The sequence below is a fragment of the Podarcis bocagei genome (assembly GCF_964188305.1).
Source record: "Podarcis bocagei genome assembly, chromosome: 10".
Classification (NCBI taxonomy): Eukaryota; Metazoa; Chordata; class Lepidosauria; order Squamata; family Lacertidae; genus Podarcis; species Podarcis bocagei.
The window spans coordinates 26,266,100-26,280,017 of record NC_138135.1 but is presented as its reverse complement, the minus strand read 5'-3'; the positions used below and the strand labels follow the sequence as shown (position 1 = coordinate 26,280,017).

The 13,918-nt window shown below is 42.6% G+C and overlaps 1 protein-coding gene across 4 annotated transcripts in view; it reads right to left on the bottom strand.

Annotated features, from left to right (window-relative positions):
* Positions 1-13,918, bottom strand: part of TBXAS1 (thromboxane A synthase 1) — a 219,743-nt gene that overhangs the window by 129,421 nt on the left and 76,404 nt on the right. For all 4 annotated transcript variants that reach the window (XM_081212257.1, XM_081212254.1, XM_081212255.1 and 1 more), the window contains exon 5: positions 258-354. In XM_081212257.1, the coding sequence (XP_081068383.1) occupies positions 258-354 (97 nt within the window). The remainder of the gene's footprint in view (positions 1-257; positions 355-13,918) is intronic.

The following is a 13,918-nucleotide window of genomic DNA, read 5'->3' as shown; positions in this document are numbered from 1 at the left end:
TGCAGTTGTGGCTGAGGCACAAATGCTCATTGCTCATGAGCAATTGCTCTGACTTCTTAGCCATTGCATGGTACCAGCTGTGGAGCGTCTCCTGCCCTGGCCCAAATAGTGGTGGGTCAGTGCCAGAGCAGTCCTTACACAGTACTGCGAAGGAACTGCCCCATACTCTGAAAGGCAACCCAATGTACTTTTGGGAGGCTTTCTTGTTCTTTCTAGAAGAACAACAAACCTTAGCATTTGTAAGAAGAGCTACTTACCATTCTGTTAGTAAAGTTTCCGAAATCATCCTTCAAGATATGCTTGATCATCTCTGGCTCAGATACCACAATGTACATACGACGACCCATGTAATACCTGCACATGAAATGGAGAATTGTATTAATAATGAACAGAATTGTGCTTGGCTATCTGTTTAGAAAGGCTACCATTTCAGACAGGTCCACCCCCCTAACTGATAAGATGGGCTTTCAGAGGGATTCTTAATCTGCCTTACTCAACTGCAGGGCTCTCAGTCAGTAAATTATTCAAATATTGCTCTATTTCCTCAATAGTTGTCCTGTTTTCAATCATCCACAAAGGGTTCTCTTTTAGGAACATAGAAAGCTACTGGGCCAGACCACAGGTCCATCTATATCAGTATTTCCTACACTGACTGGCAGCAGCTCTCCAAGGTTTCAAGTAGGGTTTTTCTCCCTGTTCTACCTGGTGATGCCAGAGATGCTGGTTTTTAGAGTGAGGATCAAACTTATCCATTCTTAAGGAAATCAGCCTTGAATGCTCACTGGAAGGACATATCCTGAAGCTGAGGCTCCAATACTTTAGCCACCTCATGAGAAGAGAAGACTCCCTGGAAAAGACCCTGATGTTGGGAAAGATTGAGGGCACCAGGAAAAGGGGACGACAGAGGACGAGATGGTTGGACAGTGTTCTCGAAGCTACTAGCATGAGTTTGACCAAACTGCAGAAGGCAGTGGAAGACAGGAGTGCCTGGCGTGCTCTGGTCCATGGGGTCACGAAGAGTCGGATTGAACAGTATACCAACTCATGACATAGACAAACACACAAAGGACTCTACTAAATAAACAAGACTTCAACATAGTACAACACCCCCTCCCAAATTCTACCAAGATTAAAATTAGGGCTACATGAGGAAATGCGGCAATAATTTGCACCCAATACACTCTCACACTGCAGTCAGTGGGTGGAAATATTAATCTGCCACAGATGCTCCCTTAGCAGCATTTCAGAGGGATGAAATTAACTTTAACGGACAACATAAAATGAAACTCTTTATGAAAACCTGAATCACATTATGTTTATTTGGATCAAAATGTATTGGAACTAGCAAATTGGTTGCACATTTCCACTCATCGCCCGTAATAGATCTTTCTGAGGACGGTGACAGCCTACAATGAAGTTAAAAGCTATTCTGTTGTACTTGAGTCATAGGATCTTCCGGTGTCATCATGATGAATTCAGTTATTTAACAGGAAGGTGTTGAGTTTGTGGGAGGGAGGGGGGGATAAGGATGAAAACAGAAAACCCACTGAAGCACAAATGAATTAAAAATATACAGGTAAAACCAGTGAAATTGCTTTTATGCAAGGTTTGATCTTCATTTGAGGAAAGATGTATTGGGGGAATCCAAAAACATAAGGTAGCAAGCACTCTATTTCACCTCCAACGATGACTGCTTCTCCAATTTCTCTGTTATGTGTATTTACATTTTCCCTTCCCTTAACAGAAAATTAAAAAGCCGCTGAGATGCAGAAAGCGTTTGGGGAGAAAATCCAGACAGAGTCATCATGACCTTGATTTTTTTGGAGAGTGTTTTTTTGGTGATCCCCCCTCCCCTCTGCATCTCCCCCCCACCCCACCCCAAATATGTTTCAGAAGGTTTGGGGATGCTCTTGCAGATTTAGCAGGAGGACAAGGGGAGCGGAGCCTCAGAAGAGAGGGGGGCTTGTTGAGAAATGCTTCCCTCTCCTTACTGTCAACTAAGCCATACCATTGGATCCAACTCCAGATGTTCATATATACTTTTCCTGTAATTTCGAATAAGTATCATTCCAAACCAGTTTGTTGTAAAGTAATATTCACTTTATTTATTTATTAGTAATTCCCAAAAAAAGTGGGATTCCCCCCCCCCCAAAAGAACACAACACACTTCTGCTGCAATTAAGAAGTTTTATTTATTCATATCCTGCTCTTCAAGGGGCTCATATATACTGATTCTTTCTCCCCCTGCCCCCCCCCCATATTACTGCCTTTAGGAAACACACCATGTTTCTGTAGAATTGGAAGATATGGATTTGAGTGTGAATTAATGACTGTACAATAAGCAAGTAATTCTGGATCAATGACTTAATACATAATCACAGTGAAAAAGCTCTTAGGGGAATAAGGACAGAATGTTTCTTAATGATGTTGGACTGGAAGAAGACTATGGTTGACTTTAATTCATAATAATAGTAATAATTAGGGGGGGTGAGGTGGGCCCCCACCAGGTGCGCAGGCAAGGGCGGGGCACAAAATCGGCTAAAAATATGTCCATAAATAGGTCTGTAAATAAAAATATTGATTATTGCCTCATAAGAAAAGGTTATAAATAGAGGGTGAATTGAATGGGGCGGGGGGAAGGGAAGATGCAGAAAGAAGAGCTAATTTGTCAGTGGCTAGGGGGCGCAATATGAACAGTTCTGCCAGGGGCGCAAGTTCACCTAGCTACGGCTCTGATTGTGAAAGGCCTTGATAAAATCTTATTTAAGAACGCAAAAATAAATAAATAAATAAATAAAAAGGACACACAGCCTGTTTCACGGCTGAGGAAATATTTAGGGAACCTCCATCACTTTCTCTCTCTCTTCCTAACTATAAAAGCATAGCACTAGCCTGTATCAGGATAGTGACCCCATCTATTTCAGCACCCAGTGATCTCACATTGTCATTCCACATAGAGAACCAGCCAATCGGCCAACAATGTGTGAAACATAGGAGGAAATGGCTGGTTTGGACACCTGGAACTCTTGGTGGTAGAAGATGCAAGGCCATTGAGATCTGCACTGCTGTGGCTGAGATCTATGAAAGACCATTCAGTTAACACACACACACACACACACACACACACACACACACACACGTCAAATTAAACAGTGATGCAAGGAGGATGCCGAAATTGTTCTAATTTAGGGCAATAGCCCCAAACTTGTGATATATAAAAGAAACAGTGTTATACAGAGCTTTAAGCCTAAAAAGCCAGAAGGGCCTTTGAGCTCACCAGTTCTTTCTCTTCGGCTCTAGAGGGAGCCAAAGAGATTTTGTTCCCACAAACCAGATTGCTGGGATAGCTTTCTTGTGGGTAAAGCAGGTGATACTGTTCGAGGGCTTCAAATAGATGCACCTTTATAATACAAACTCCCAACTGTCCCTGTGTACCAGGGCGAGTACCAAACAGGTGCTCTGAGCCACCACCACCCCAATATCCTTATACCTGTCCCTCCCTGGGTGACCACTATGCATACTTTTGCCACGTGGTGATCATTCTCAAATTTAGTGCAGCTTGCCACAGCTGTCGTTCCTCAAGGCCGAAGTTCCTTCCTCAGGGTCGTCTGGAAGCTAAAACCTCCGGATAAGGAGGGATTATACCTTATGTTTGATGCCGGCACGTGTGAACGAACACACTAATGCCAGGCCCAGCCTGCCAGGCCTCACTCAGATGAACAGTTAAATAACCTATTATACGGCAATTGTGTTTTTCCTAATATATCTTTAAACAAAAGTTTAAGCAGCTTCCGATGCTTTAAAACTCCGATGCTTTAAAGCAGCCTAGGCCAACCTGTAGTTTTTGGACTACAACTCCCATCAGCTCCAGCACTGGCTAGGGTTGGCAAGAATTGTGGTCTAACTACATCTGGAAAGCACCAAGCTCGAAAAAGCTGTTGTACATCATACAAAAGACACAGAAGATCTTTAGAAATGTGTGTGATGTGAGGGTGGGGGATGGGGGGGAGGTTTGGTATGAGAATTAGGGCGTTGAAGTGTATGTCCCTACTATCATCTGTGAAATATTAAAGGGAATGTTATTATTGCAAAAAAAATGTGTATGTTTTAATGTTTTCAATAATGTTTCAAAGGTAGCCCAGAGGCTTCAGGCAACGTATTACACCGGATCGCTGGATAAGTAAGGAAATCTCATTTTAATAAAATTTTATTAAGATTTTCCATTTAGTCCTTTTTTTCTAGAAAATCAGTTGCTGTTTTCATGCAGCAGTGATATTTGCTACAGTTCGGCCTTTCCCAGTTTGTGCTCAACTCAAAAGCTCTTTTCCCAAACCTTTGCTTTTAGGGGGCTTCGGTGGGCTGGAGCGGGAGGTGGACATCTCAGGGGTCAGAACTGAATGTGCCGCCTCTGCTAGGGTTCCTGCCTTTTTCTCTCTCCCCTTACTGCAAGCAAGCTGATGGAGAGACTGTCCTCTCCATTGACTTGCATCTACATAGGTGTGCAGATGCATGGTATGAAGGTGATTTTTAAAGAAATGGACTCTTCAAGCACCATCTGCTTCCCATACTGTGTGATAAAGAAACATGTTACAGTACACATTAAGACCCTCCCACTTTTTATTACACTTCACAGTTGCATGTAGCATGCAGTGGTATTATAAACAAGGGAGATAACGGTGCTGTGTTCCATGGAATTGCATACAATTGTGACTCACAAATGAAAAGGGCTTCAGCGCAGATTGCACCACAGTGTAAGTGCAGCACACCCACCAAATCTAGCCCAACACCCATCGTGTTGATGCAAATACAGTGGTGCCTCGCAAGACGAAATTAATTCGTTCCGCAAGTTTTTTCTTCTTGCGAGTTTTTCGTCTTGCGAAGCACGGTTTCCCATAGGAATGCATTGAAAATCAATTAATGCGTTCCTATGGAAACCGCTTGCCAGGCTGGCGGTGCGGAGAAGGGCTTTTCTCCCCACCGCAAGCCTTCAGGACAGGTACGGGAACAGAGGGGAAGGGGCGCAGCGCTTCTCCTCTGTTCCCGGGGCTTGCGGTGGGAGGAGGGTTTTTCCTCCCCACCGCCAACATTCAGAACAGCATTCTGAATGTTGGCGGTGGGAAGGAAAACCCTCCTCCCACCGCAAGTCTTCAGGACAGCCATCCGAAGGCTGGCGTGGGGAGAAGGGCTTTCCGCCCCACCGCCAGCCTTCGGAGGAGCCTTCCGAAGGCTGGCGCGGGGAGAAGGGCTTTCCGCCCCACCGCCAGCCTTCGGAGGAGGTCCGAGGAAAGTGGGGAAGAAGCGCTGCGCTTCCCCGCTGTCCCGGAGATTTCCCTATGGGCTTTCGTCTTGCGAAGGAAGCCCATAGGGAAATTCGTTTTGCGAAGCGCCTCCAAAACGGAAAACCCTTTCGTCTAGCGGGTTTTCTGTCTTGCGAGGCGTTCGTCTTGCGGGGCACCACTGTAGTTATATATTTTAAATTACATGTCTGCTAATCAGTTGTCATTCTCCAGTAAATTTATCTAATAAGACTTCAAGGGCCAAAAACGCTGTCCACCTCCTCTGTGATGTATTGTGCTTTTACAAAATACATACAGTTTAAATAAGCATTCATCCAACTAGTTATCATTCGTCATTTTCCAATGCAAACCATTATTTCCTTGCATAGACTAGTCTGTGCTACAAATTATAAATTTCTTTTTCTGTGTTGTTCCACAGTTGCACAATCCAGTGTATTTGATTATGCTAATAATAATCATAGAAACAATTAGCATTTGTATATAGGGTGTTTAAAACGCTATATGCAAATTGTTTTAGCAAGTGAGGGGCAGACATTGTAACGCAATGCACTGCCAAAGGCCACTTATTGGGAATGTGGTAAAAATATGAATTGGGTGCTTCCTTATCCACAGGTCAGCCTCTTCATTGCACTACTACACAAAGTCTCCTTTGCATATTGTGTAATGTTTTGGATATTTTTCCTGCCTCTGGTGTGCGTAAAGGGCATTGACCATTTTGCAAGCAATCACTTTTTAAACTCCCTTTTGCATTAGATTGTGACTCACCTGTGCTAGGTCCAAAACTTGCAAGCAATGGCCTTTCTAACATCTCCTGTCATTCATCAACACACCATTAGAGGCCAAAGCTTGAGACAATGTACATTAACACAGTAGGATGGTCTCCATTCAGATTTTGCTTCGCTTCACAGGACAAGTACTACATAAAGGGCTGTTTTTGTTCAATATGGCATCTGTGTGGGAAAACACCTGTGCCCCATTCACTCTGTTTACAGCCGGTCCATCAACTTGCAGAAGGCTTTGATCTGCCTATCTGTTATCAGCTCTGTGCCCAATTCAAACACATTGCTTGGAACATAATGGAAAGAAAAAGGGGGAGGGGAATGCAGAGGGGGGTTGAAAACAAGGCTTTTCTTTATTTCTTTAGTAGATGCCTGGTAAAGCCAAGCAGAGATCATCTGAAAATCCAAATGCAATGGAAAATGATATTATCTTTTATCTGGCTAAGAGAGAAGGAAACTACACTGAGAAAAGGGTGGGTGTCTATTAAAAGACGGCGGGATATAAACATGCTGAAGGAAAATGCTACTTTCTTAAGTGTCATTCATTTCTAAAGAATACAGAGGAACAACCTAAGCCATTCTGTTCCCTGTTTTTAGATACGTTCATTGACAGCAGGTAGGTAAAAAACACAGAGAAAGTAAAGCACAAATGTTTACTCATTTAAAAATAGACACCAGGCCTTCACCACTTGCTTAATTATTTCAGGGGTCAGCAAAATGACCTGCTGCAAATAAAACCCAGGTCCACTTGCAATGCATAATGTTGACTCTTTGGCACAAAAGTAGCGTGTGACGCACAGCCCAGATGCACTTTTTACAAAAACAGCGGTTCCGAACCTGAGGTGTTTGTGTGCATCTTTAAAAGAACAGCACAGTTGCATGCTTATTTTTATGTCAGTATTTGCATTCTCCAGTAGGTTTCCAAGATTATTACATAGACAAAGACTCCGTTTCAGAATTCAGAAGGTGGGGTTGGGGGCAGAAAGGTTTTCTTAGCAAAGGATAAAGGGCTGTTCTTGGATACATTCAAAATTAGACTGAAAAGAGGAAGTGTATTTTAAGGGCACTCACTATTATTTTTAGTAACTCTTAATAAATATAGCAACATTAAGCAACAAAAGCTGCTCGCCTCCTTTTTTTAAAGTGAAGTACACTGTATCTCTGGTATGTCTATCTAACACCTAGTGTCATCCAATTGTTCATAATGATAGTTAACTCAGTGTAAAATACATGTGGGTTGCTCTAGCTCGCCTGGTTTATCACATTTCTGTGTTTGCATCTAAAACAGGGATGAAGAGGGATCCAGTCTTTACATAAAGTAAGAATTTGGGGGGTAAGGAGTGCAAGCCACCCCCTACCCCCTCCTTGCCTGACTCTACGGCTTTAAGCAATCTTCTCCCAGCCCATCTTGCTTCCAGTATTAGAGCCAGATTTTGGGAGGGGGGACTGCTTAAAGGAACAGAGTGCAGTAGGACATGGCAGAGAAGGCGGCACTCCTCATTTTCCATACACCCTTTGCACATAAAAAATAGACCTCCTCAACCCTACTTTATATACAAAAGGGTCAACACATTAACAGCTGCCCTGTCACGTCTAGTTTGGTCTTTGGTGTGTAGAAACACTAAGCTGGCCAGAAAATATAGGTGCTTGTCACCTTGTCAACAAGATGGCATCCTAGCACCTGTGTGCTACAGTGATATGGACAACTGGGGCGCCATGTTTTAATCACGCCTTGCATCATACTCCTTGGAATGGGAAACTCTACATAAACCTTCCAGCATTTCCTCTGGGACTCATTTCGAGGTTTGCTAGATCAATCTGTTATCTTTTATTTGGATGATGTCATCATACTTTCTGGCATTTCAGGGACCAGTTGAGCTCCACGCCTGTCAGATCTATTAGGAAAAACAACAACCGAAGAAAGCTCTGCCATGTAATAGCATGTTAAAGTATGAATTTCCATGCAAGGCCATTGTATGCTTGGGCAGGTTGCCTGTCCAGAGAAGCCAACCTGGGCCAGATGCAAAGGAGAACAGAGTTCCTGCCTCTTCTATACAGCTGTCAAGGATGCAGGAACCCTGTCCTCTTTCGCACCAGGAACATTTACTTTTTAAAGAGGCTTTAGTACCTCCTCCAGCCCTTCCCTCTCTTTTGTTCTGTTAGCGGCTGCTGCAATCCTGAATGCATTTGATATCTCGGGAGCCAGAGCTTAGCATTTGAAGAATATTAAAATAGCCAGATTGCAAATCGAGAAACGGCAAATGGCATGCAGCAGACTATTTAGGACATACATACCCTTGCCCCGCATTTTGTAATGAACAAAAAACGGCATTCTCATAAAAGCCTTTTTTTCTGCAGTATGATGCCCATGCAGCTTGATACTATGCATGCTTAAGTCCCACTAAGATAAAGAGGGCTTTCTCCAAAGTAAGAATGCATAAAACTGAATGTATGGTTATTTAGGACCAGATGACCTCCCCAGGTTTAACCATGTCGGCTTAATAGCGTTCATATGTTAGATTTGGACATACTATATAGAAACAGTAACGACCGGGGAAAATCTGGGAAAATAATAATCCCATTTATCCAGTCCTCTCTCCTGTTCTTTTCCTTCCTGGTAATGAAACCAGACAAGGCTGCAACAACAGTTTTACATGAGATTACACACAGGCAGCTATTCTTTCAACTCCCCGCTGTAAATGTCACACTCAAGTGTTCCATACACTATATGCATCAGCAAACTTTTCACTACATCATTTCCTCCATAAACTCTAGCCTTGAAAGTGCTGTCTACTCTACTGTAAAAAATGAAAAAAAGGAAAATATAGTCTCTATGCCATTCCACATCCCCATACTGTACAAAAAACATTCTTAGCGTGAGCTGCATAAAAAGCATTGAGAAAAGAGAAGTTTAAGGAGTTTAAGTACAGGGCATTGCTAAAGCAAATCCTCAATAAATGCTACATTTACAGTTTCTCCAAAAACAGTTTTCCCAAAAGAGTCTTAAAAAAATAAAAATCCCTGCTTCTCTTAAGGGTCAGCAAGCGACCGCCTGGCGTATGAGAGCTGCTAATTCAAGGACGCTGACGCACAGAGGCCTTTAATTGTTACTCTTCTGTAAGCTTCATGCAGAAATGCAACTGACTTTCCACTCTTTGGTGGGTTAAGTGTTGTTGTTTTTTATGTGTATATCCCATATGTTCCAAGTAGCTGTGTGGGCAGGAAAGCAAAATTGCACCGAAACGTGCCATTTTAACAATGTGTTTGGGTTTGTAAAATCACTTTTAAAATTTGCACTAGAATGCTTTTTTTTTTTTAATGCTATTGCGTAAATATTTAAATATTTTTATTTTATGTAAGCCACACTGGGCTGTAAGTTTTACACTTGGTTATTTCCGCTCATACACCTGCAACACAAGTGTCTCCGGTGCTTTTTTCCAAAAAGTAAAATGAAATAAAGGTTTAGGGGTTCTCTCATTTTCCTATTCATATTGAAATACTGCCCCTCAATGAGGCCAAACTAAGATTCGCAAAATGTTTAGGGGTATGCGTACACCCCCCCCAAAAAAAGCACTGACCCTACTTCATGTTCTATGCTTTTAGAAGAAGAAGAGGATGAGCAAAAGAGGGAGGCCTGTCTGGCCTTTGGGAAAGCAGTGGGGGAAAAACTCAGGAAAATCTTTTGAACCCTGGGGCTGCTTTTATTTTATTTTTAAATACATAATTCTTTTATAATGATGCTGCTTTCAATTTGTCTTTCTACTAATTTTATATGTGCCCTCCTTGGTTGCACTTTTTTATTCTGTTGTATTTTCTCCGTGTTGTTATTGTTGTTTATCCACAAGCCACTTGGGGGTCCTTTATGTTATTTATTTTTATTTCATAAAATTTATATACTGCTTGACTGTAAAAACCCTCAAAGTGGTTAAATAACCCCAAAGTGGTTTCACAAACCCAGCATGCATGCTGAAGAAGGCTATTATTATTATTTTATTTATTTAACAATAATAGGGGCAATATTAATAGAGGTTGTTAAATTAAGTTACAAAATAATAAACATAGTTTCCCTCAATGTGCATACTGGGTTGTTGAGCCAAGAGTTATAAACCAAGTAGTATACAAGTAGTGAATTAATAGTAGTAAATTGTATATTACTTGTAAAGCATATGCTGTACATGCAAAAAAAAAAAAAAAACCAGTTTCAATCCCTCACATCTCCAGTTAAGGCATCAGGTGGTGAAAAATACACATCTCTGACTGGCAACCTGGAAAGGCACTGCCAGTCAGAGTAGCCAATATGAGGTACATTGGACACAAAGTCCAACAGGACTTTCCTGTGTTCCTATTACTCAAACACCTCCACACATAAAATCTATGCAGATGTGAAAAGCCCCTACTCTTCCACCCGTTTTCACATTCAAGTTTCTATACGTGATGTAGGAGTTTTTTGAGAAACCGGGACTTTCCCTCCACAATATGGGGAGTACCAAAACCACGTATGTATTGGCCAATATTCCATAACACCCCAGTTTGATTTTGTGAATTGTTTCTGGGGGACTGTCAAAGAGCTAACCTCTACAACACAGCTGAAAAACGTTTATTGGGATAAGACTATGAAATGCGCCTCTATCAGTGACAGGTTCAGAGGATGTGGGGGCCTTAGGATTCCAAGGTTATATATATATATTGGCTTCTTTTCAGCCTAACAAGTTGACATGATTACATGTGAGCATTTGTCATATATGGCTGGTGATGATTAGCTGAAGCAGTATTTCATTTCATTAACACACCATGAAAGCTGTTAATAGGATTGTGCTTCTTTACTACTCCATTTGGACAGGAATGTGATCCTAATAAGATACGAGGTCAGCTCCCCTGCTTGGGAGAGAATGAAACTGTCTGCAGTACTTTATCTTGGCAAACACTGGCAAGCAGAGGGTTTCCAAATGCTTTTCCCACCAAGCTGCTATTGTATTTGCCCACATTTTATTACCCATGCTTCGGCTGTGACATTTTCACTCAGTTGAACGGGAGTTTGTTTTGTCTGCATTTTTTAAAACATAGTGTATGCCTGACTGACCTCTCTGTGATGTCGTGGCTGACATTCCTTGAGTGGTTCAGCCCATTACTATTATCAGCTTCTCAGTGGAACTGGGAATACAGAGCCATGTTTTTTCAAGCTGCTATGAAGCTGCACTCCCCTTTTACAATTTCCAGAGGGGCAGCCGTCTCTATTGCAGCAAACATGGCAAAGAGCCCTGTGGCACCTTAAAGACTAACCCAATTATTATGGTGTAAGTTCTCCTAGGATACAGTCCACTTCATCTGATGCACCTCCTTTTACAGTTACAAAATCTTCTCTGTGAATTCTCTACCCTTAGAAAAACGTAACTTGGGTCAACTATATAACAGTACCTTACATTTCTGCATGGATGAAATTTCTTTGAAACAATGAGTTTCCCCCCTGAGGATTTGATAATGATGGGGCTGAACAGAGCAAGGCATTCATTGTCTCAGAGTTAGGGTTGTAGAACCTCAAAACAAACAGTATTTATAAAATGAAACCTCCCCTCTATTACTGATAGAATTCAAATTATGGGTTTAAAATGACAAAATATTAAATCTTCCCCAATATGAGGGTGCTTTAATATTATGTAGGTTCAGTGTTTTACTTTCTGAACTGTTCCAAGGAAAATTTTAGGGTACCCCTTCTGAAATATGCATGTGTCCTTGCGGAATTGGAGAAGCCGAGTCTACCACACGTCTTGATATTCTGTCGTATGCAGAGACAGAATACAAAAGTCAAAATTTTGTGACTTAAGGAAATGCTTGAATGAGTATATTTGTCATGAACAGGCAGGGTTTTGGGGAGGAAGAGGAGGATCCCTGTGAGGGGTGCAGCTGGGAGTGGGTCACATGGGAGCAAGCTGGAGATGGGGAAGGAGAGGTTGTTGTAGACAATACTCACAGGGTGACAGAGGAGGATGGCGGGGCAGGGGCTAATGCACAGGAAGCCAAGCAGCGGGACCCCTCACCAGAGAGGACTCCGTCCCATGAACACGGCAGGTCCTAAGGCATAGGGAACAGCGGGCAGAGCACTCCCCAAAGCAGAGGCAGGTCAGGGCCTCCAGCCTGGTTCACTAGCTGGCCAGGTGGGGAAGGAGGCATGTGACTCCTCAGCTGGGGCAAGCTGAGAGCAGGTGAGGGTCACCTGCCTCATCAAGCCCAGACGCTGCAATCAGCAGTCACAATTATAAGGTAGCAGCAGAGCTGAGGTACTATGTCTGCTCAGTTGCCCATGTTGAGGGACCTCACCTGGGATTCTCCTTGGGTCTCCTTGAGATTGGCTGCTGAACTACTATTTTGGTTTACTTGTACCACATGGATTGGCTTCTGGACTTGGAAGTTCGTCTTGGCACCCTGTCTGCCAGGTCAGGACAATATTGGACATTTTATTTCTGCAGAAGGAAACACTGTTCACACATTTTGTGTAAGGGCGCACACAGCCTACAGTACACATATACAATGATCAATGAATATAATCAAGATAGAGGGGGATTTTCAGCCGGAACTCACCAAACCTCTCAAATGGGCACCATTGCCATTACAAGAAAACAAGGGAGGCGATCATGGTGAGTTCTGGCACCTCTTTTTCTAGAAAAGTAACACTGAACATGAACATTCTCAGCTTCCAGTTTTTGTGCTTCCACTCCACATGAGGACAACTACTTCTCCTGTCACATCTCCCCCCTCACCCCTTACACAGCTTCTTCAGCTGGGCTCATAGCTGTCCATTAGGTTGCCAGCTAACATTTGTCTGCATGGCCTTTTATTTAATCTCTTACCCAGTTGGCAGATTTTTGTTTTGTTTTGTTGATGCAGACAGAACTTTAAAGAGAGTTGTGTTCTCCCTCAATATCTCCAGCCCACGTGCAAAAAAAGGACATGCAAAATAGATTACATTGACCCTGCTGGTGTCCAACACTCCCCTAGGGCATATGCTCACTCACTTTGACACAGTCTCTCTCATGCTTAGCCTGTTTACACATAATTCTAAATTATACAAACTCTCACTGTTTTCTGGAAGAAAACACTATTATATATCTGATCCCAAGACAAATGAAGAAAGGCCAGAGATGGGAGCGATCAAGAGACCACTGTTCTATGAATTTTCAGTTTGTTTCCATTCGCTCTCATAAAGTGATTATTTGTTTCTCTTACGTTGGTTGAACATTTTGTTGCTCCTGCTTCCAACAATGTCAGCCCTTGTTATTGGAGTGCTAACCAGCCTGAACTGGTCAAAGTGTGCGGAGTTGAGGGGCAGATACTGGGATCTCAAAAGCCAGCCAGCTCCAGAATCTGCCCTATGGCACCCCAAACCCTCTGGACCATCCTGGTTCCATCTTGGCCTGTCCCTGCCCTCACAGCCCACAATCCAAGGAGGACGGGGTAGGTGGAGGTTGAAAATCAAAAGTTGTTAGCCCTATTTTGGTGGGATGGGTAGGCTCCTGTCCTGGTCAAATACAGTGTGACATAGTCCCTCTCATTCCATCAACTATTATTATTATTATTATTATTATTATTATTATTATTATTAGGCTGAATTAGCATTCTATGGTTTTTTAAGTGTGTTTGTGGGAGGGGGTTATTGGTTAGTTTTTGTTTTATTATGCATTTTGAGTATTGGGTGCTGGTTATCAGAAGTGGGGAATAACTTTTGGACCCAAATCCTGGGATCTGCTCTAGGTTAAGCTTTGGAATCCCCGCAGTTTCTCACTGCTTGGAGATTGGGGTGTGTGCAACAATGCTGCTATATCAAGAAAGAAACCCAAGGGTGATGAA